The sequence below is a fragment of the Amphiura filiformis genome, chromosome 13 (genome assembly GCF_039555335.1).
Source record: "Amphiura filiformis chromosome 13, Afil_fr2py, whole genome shotgun sequence".
NCBI classification, from domain to species: domain Eukaryota; kingdom Metazoa; phylum Echinodermata; class Ophiuroidea; order Amphilepidida; family Amphiuridae; genus Amphiura; species Amphiura filiformis.
In genome coordinates, this window is record NC_092640.1 from 59978631 (window position 1) to 59985728 (window position 7098).

Here is a 7098-nt window from a genome sequence, read left to right on the forward strand (position 1 = left end):
AAATATTACAATTTTACAGGTTTGTTTGCAGGTGGTAAGAGGGTACACCTCGCCCCCTGGACAAAAATATCCACTTTTCCTGAATAAATATCATGTTAAATGTACCCAAGATGGTACAAATTACAAAGAAATTTAACAAAGAGTCAAACTGTTCAAAATACAGTCTGCAAAACAATTAAGGTACCAGTTATTTTTACCCCTGCATATCTTGAACAAAAGCAGATATGTCATAATTAGAACAGAAGCCAGTAGCTGCATAATTTAGCTCGGATTTAAGACCTCATTCATTAAAATCGGTTGCAGTTTTGCTCCATTGCATGCCCTATTGATTTGTTCACAACGCCGTGCTTCCATTGATTAGCACATTAAACTAGCTGCATGTTTTCCATTGATTAGAACAAGAAAGTGCAACTTTTGATTTCATTACTTCCTCGTGTTTTAGATCACTGTTTCTTTCATTCTCAACCAATTTAAACAAGTGAGGTTTTAGCTAAAAGCTACAGGTATTGGCTGCTGGTTTTAATTTTGACATACCTATCTTTGTTTAGGATATACAGGGGTGAACATAACTGGTACCTTAATTCTTTGGCTTACTGTAGCACTAAACATGTTAGGGAGGCTTGTTTGCATGCAATGTTTTTTTGGAAAATGGTCCATATTTTGAAAATTCCGTACCCACCCAGTAAACGCACCAAATGTTTTGGACATCATTCGCAAAAGGTTAGAAAAGGTTGCCAGAAAACGTTTGAAATGTCGGGTTATATAAAGGGCATATAAAGAGTACAAAAAGTTTTAATAACATTCAAAAACATTTGTTGATAACCTACTGCAAAATATCCTAACATAATGTTATATAAGTGTTGATAAAATATTTGGCCAAAACAGTTTTTTACTAATTTGACCTCAGATGACCCCTGGGTGACCTTGACCCACTAACCAATACAAACTTGTTCCGTCTTAGGTCAAGATGCACCCACCCACCAAGTTGCATGCCCATATGACAGTTTTTACTAATTTGACCTCAAATGACCCCTAGATGACCTCTGGTGACCTTGACCCACTAACCAATACAAACTTGTTCTGCCTCGGGTCAAGACGCACTCACCCATCAAGTTTGAGGAACGTGCGACCCCTAGTTTCCGAGAAAAACAGTTTTACTAATTTGACCTCAGATGACCCCTGGATGACCCTGGGTGACCTTGATCCACTAACCAATACAAACTTGTTCTGTCTCAGGTCAAGAAGCACCCATCCGCCAAGTTTGAGGAACGTGCGACCCCTAGTCTCCGAGAAAATAGGCGGACAGACACAGACAGACAGACGATGCGTATTATTATATAGATAACATTTTGAAAACATTTAAAAATATTATTGTAGTGTGTTTTTATACAGAACGTTTTTAAACGTTTTCATTACTTTCCCAACATTTATTGTTATTTAAACGTTTTTATCTAACCAAAACCCAAAATCAGGGGCGTAGCTAGCTTTCTTGGTCAGGGGGTCAAAATAAAATTTTTGGGGCACAGGAGAAAAAAATTGCAGTTGCATCATACAATACAAAGAGACTATATTTTCGAGCATGCTTTACTGACAAATAATGCTCTCTCTTCTCGCAAATGGTATTTTACACTATTTTCGCCCATTATCCGGCTGAAAAGGGCTTTATTTTTACAATGTGCGCAAATTTTTTTTGTATTTTACACCATTTTGGCCCTGAATTTTGCTAGAAAAGGGGCTCCTTGCCCTTTTTCTTTTCCTTTGCCCTCCTGATTTTCTCTTTCAATTTTTGTCAGAGGGCACCCTTTCTTTCATTTTTGTCAGGGGAGGTCATTCAATGTGACCCCCCTGGCTACGATACTGCCCAAAATCCTGTTTAAAACGTTTTAACGTTTTTGTGTTTGCTGGGCACCAAAACTTTCAACACCCCCAATACTGAAACTTCATAGCTGATAAACTCCTCAACAAAAGTTTGGAAAGTGTTTTCAAGCATCTGTATCTCAAATTATTTGTGACATATTCATATCGTGTTGCATATCAATGGATAGCTACAATATTCCGCTTTACAATGACAGCCCATTTGAAACAACAGTTTTCACGGCTGAGTACACGCCTTGTGAATGTAGTGAGGTCTCAAACAGAATTTGCCAAATTGACCATTATTCTATGCCGCAAGCTGCAATCCCATATCTTCACAATCTGGGACCTAATGCAATCCTCCAAGATGACAACGCTCGCCCCACAGAGCCACGGTAGTCAACGACTACCTTCAGAGTATGGGAGTTCGATCCAAAATGGCCTGCCATCAGGCCAGACTCGGGGGCCAGACTTAACCCGATTGAGCACTTGTGGAACCAGCTTGATCGTGCTGTGCGTGCCAGAGAAGCCCATATGCAATCACATTGAATGACCTGCGACGAATCCTTGCAAAAGAATGGAATTCCATCCCACAGTAACGTGTAACCAGGTCGGTGAGCAGCATGAGTAGAAGGTGACTGACTATTGTGGCTGCCTGTGGTTTTCCACCCGCTATTGAGATTAGTGGCTAGCGTTGTTTGAGCACAGAATAATGGTCAATTTGGCAAATTCTGTATGAGACTCCACTACATTCACAAGGCGTGTACTCAGCCGTGAAAAATGTAATTGTTTCAAATGGGGTGTCATTGTAAAGCGGAGTATTGTAGCTATCCATTGATATGCAACACGATATGAATATGTCACAAATAATTTGAGATACAGACAGATAAACTCCTCAACAAAAGTTTGGAAAGTTTTTTCAAGCATCTGTATCAGCCAGACTTAGAATTAATCTTCTTTTATCATACATCTGCACAACGAGGTTCTCAAAACACCAATAATTGACTGCTCATACGCTGTCCTATGCATATGGAAATTTAGATTTCCATAACGTGGCCGTCGTTACCGTAGAAAGTGTCATTTCAGGTAAAAGACTTCACTAAAAGTTATACGACCGTTATGAATACGCCTATAGCTTCAGAACTATATGCCCGTGCCCTGGTCGTCCTATTAAATACTAGTAAGATTGCGAGGCGCATTCGTGTAAAATAAAAATTCAATATAAAGGTAAGATTTATCATTTAGCGTTATATACACTTCAATGTAAATACACGTATTATTTATTGCAAGTTTCGGCTGCGGAGCAGAGGACTACAAGCTTTCTTCAACTGCTGCGATCTTGAGCTATAAGCAAAGCAATTTGTTTGGCTGCCGCGTCCCCCCAGTTCCTCATAGGAGGTGCTGAACATACTGCAAATACAGTGTGGGTGGTCTTCCTGGTTTCCTCTTCCCATAAACAGAAAGGGCATAATCTGTCAAGAATTTTAGTTGGTGGGTCTTCACTCCGGTACATTTTTGTATTAACATGTGGAGCGGTGTTGGTCAGATTCTAGATTGTTTCATTCGTTGTAATGAAACTAATAGACATGGAAATGTCGAGAATGCCGAGTTGTGATTGTGCAAATCGTCCGGGAAAAACTCATCTCTGGGCTACTTCAGAATCGGCAGAGAGAGCAAATACAATTAGCTCGATTGGTTCCTCTTAATGTGTGATCAGGTCCGTTTGTTGTCTTTGACCAATAGATATTATGTGTTTAGTCTGGAAAGTAAATTGAGCCACTCCTATTTTGTTTGCTCATTGTATTTGACCGTAGCATTGAGCCGAAATTTCTGAATTCATTTACACTTATGTCGCTACAATACTCGCTATACGATGAGCGATTACAATCTGACTAATGAGGCATACTATTTTTAGTTACTTTTGAAATATCGATGAGCATGGTTGGTCATAAATTGGTCGTCGCAAGCGACAAGATGTCAATCGTAAGTTGACAATGATAAATGCGTCATATCAATCATGATAAAAGCTGATGAGCTCTATACGCGCTCAATAGTTTCATCATTTTGTCCGAAACGTTAAAAAGCATTTTAGTTGTGTAGAATTTGTTGAAAATCCACAATGGAGTCGGTTCTTTACTTGAGGATAGCAAAAAGCATCATTGGATTTTTTGGCATGATTGGAAATACGCTGGTCTGTTTAGTCATACACCACAACCACGAAATGCACACTCTTACCAATGCTTTGATATTTAATCAAGCTGTTATAGATTTCTTATCTTGTATCTTCATATTTCTCCATTCTAACATACCAGACTCTGGACCGCCATCGTCAGGTATAGCCGGACACCTATTCTGCCAATTGTGGGACACGCCGATAGCTTTATTTGCGCTACTCGTAGCTTCTACATTCAGTCTTGTTGTTATAACATTAGAAAGATATGTGGCTATAATATTCCCTTTTCACTACATTAAACTGTTCACTCGGACAAAGACTGTCGTTCTTATTTGTTGTATCTGGATTTTGGCTTTCTCTTATAAACTTCTCGACATGCGACGTCACGACGTGAAAGATACTATCTGCATAATAAAAGAACTAAAGTGGTCAAAAGTTCTTGGCTTTATTCAATTTTCCGTGCAATATTTTCTGCCAATTTCAGTGATGTTATTCGCATATGGACATATCATCTTTGTTCTATCAAAAAGTAACAATGACACATCCATCGATAACCAAAATACCTGCTCAACGGAAAATGAATCAAACACCTTGCGTCCAGAAACTCTTCAAGAAGGTCTTAAACGAGCTCGAAGAAATACTTTCAAGACACTGCTTCTTGTGTTTTTAGCTTTCGTAGTGTGTTGGACACCGAATCAGTTCGCATTTCTCTTCTACAATCTAGGATTTAACATCACATACGGGAGCATTGGTTATACAATTACGGTCATAATGGCTCAAAGTAATTCAGCTATCAACGTTTTTGTTTATGGATTCAAATATAGACAGTTTAGAAGAGGTTTAAGACGATTATTTGGATGTGCGATGTCAATAGAACCTCACTCAGGATCAGCGATGCAAAACTCAATAACTTAAATAGGTATACTTTTTAGACACTTCTTGAACAAAAGCACCCGCTCAAATTAAAATAGATCGAACACCTTGCGCTCAGAAACTCCTCAAGAAGGCATCAAACGATCTCGAAGAAAACAAGAAATACTTTTAAGACGCTTCTTCTTATGTTTGTATCTTTCGTAGTGTGCTGGACACCGAATCAGTTTGTGCATTTCTCTTCTACAATCTAGGATTTAACATCATATACTGATAGGGGGTTAGTGGTTAAGTGATGATGAATGTTGAGTATCATAGATTGATATCAAGTATGTTCAAATATTGATAATGGGGCGAGAGCTCTTGAATTTGATGGAGCATTACACGTGCAAGATAATGTAGGTCATACAGTAACCTATATGTTTAATGAAAGTTTCATGAGAACTGTTTGAAGTTGATCTTCACTTGTGTTTTCCATTTAGGGGTCCTTCTTCTCTATTTGCGTCCCGGGTTTGACCGTCTCCCCCAGGAAGTGTGGCACCCTAGGGTGTTGTTCATGACTAGTTTCAAAGCTAACTATAGAATAGAAACAATATATAAACTACAACTCAAAAATGATCTTAAAGCATGTGGTGTTCTGCAAGGGTCAATGTTGAGACCTCTACGTTTTCTATTATAATGATATTGTTATACTTCACATGTATTGCAATTTATTTGATATGCCGCCGACACCACTTTGTTCTCTTACAAAGATATATGAAGTAGTCAAATAAGTCTGACTAATACAGAACTCACAGAAGTCTGTTTTATTCGTTAATGCCAGCAATACAAACTTGATGCTAATGGGCTTTCCAAAACTCACTGTAGTTAGGTTAACAAAACGACTGGAGGTCTAAGACTAATTAAATTAGTGTTGACCTGACCGTAGGTCAGGTCAAAGATCATTCCTTGTTCAGCGAAAAGTTTGTATTATTCATGTTATTATCTCCGTCATTACCCGTCAGTTGTAGATTCTCTAGCTGTATTAAGGGATCTAAAATAAGCGTTTATTGCGTTTCGACAGTATTTTTTGTGGGACATGAAAGCACCCCAGACCTATCGAATTGCATTCTGAATACGAAGCATGTCTTTCTGATATCAAATAATTTTCATTTTTGAAAATCACAATATAATACAAATTTTATGACAAATTATAAAAATTTGATATTTTTCAAATTTTTGATATATAACAGTCCTCGAAGTAAATTATCTAAATCTAATGATATATTCTTAAAGTGTATGTAGCAGGGAGGAAAAACCGACGGTCAATTGAAAATTTTGACCTTTCATATTGAAGATATGGATTTTTTTTTCCCAAAAAGACCTAATTTTTTTTTGGTGTTTTGGGGAAAAAATCCATATCTTCAATACGAAAGGTCAAAATTTTCAATTGATCGTCGGCTTTTCATCCCACCTACATACACTTTAAGTATAAATCATCAGATTTATAAAGTTTACTTCAAGTACTGTTAAATATCAAAAATATCAATTTTAATGATTTGCCATAAAATGTGTATTAAATTGCGAATTTCAAAAATCAAAATTATTTGATATCAGAATGACATTCTTCGTATTCAGAATGCAATTCGATATGTCTGATGTGCTCTAATGTCCCAAAATAAATACTGTCCAAACGTTCATACCCCAGCCCTTAAGGATAAGGCGAAAAGTTTGTATTATTCATGTTATTATCTCCGTCATTACTATATAAAAGTTTCTTCACAAAGCTAAACTTTTATTTGTCAGTGTTTTGTGTCACATAACGTAGGTTTAACTCCAGTAAACAAATGATAATGACCAATATATGTGATGTGATCAAGCAAAATCAATCGGAAGTCGGAAATATTGATTTTCAGATATAGCCAAACAAAGGAAATAATTTCTTTTGTTGCCTAAATTGTTTTGGAAACACTTCAACTGTTCATATCTTTGGAGCTAAATTTCAATGGGGTTTTCTGCAAAATGTTGCTTTACTAATGATTGATACCAGAGATTGATACCATCATATATCAAACCGAAACTTAAATATGCCCGACTTCAGACTCATTTTGCTTGATCACACCACATAATATTCTGCTTTACAACAATGAACATATTTGATGCAATTCCAGATGCCCCATAATGCTTGAGCGTGTAGCAAAAACAAAACCTTTCGGGGAGTA

General features: G+C 37.3%; 1 protein-coding gene across 1 annotated transcript; it reads left to right on the plus strand.

Moving 5' to 3' along the window:
• The first annotated feature begins 3973 nt into the window (after positions 1–3973).
• On the plus strand, positions 3974–5631 carry LOC140167347 (histamine H2 receptor-like). Its single transcript, XM_072190663.1, has one exon. The coding sequence runs from the start codon at positions 3974–3976 to the stop codon at positions 4940–4942; it is 969 nt and encodes a 322-aa protein (XP_072046764.1). The 3' UTR covers positions 4943–5631.
• Positions 5632–7098: the final 1467 nt, after the last annotated feature.

What these genes read in the sequence shown, in the direction of transcription:
- LOC140167347 (XM_072190663.1), top strand. Translation starts at nt 3,974, where the DNA reads ATGGAGTCGGTTCTTTACTTGAGGATAGCAAAAAGCATCATTGGATTT.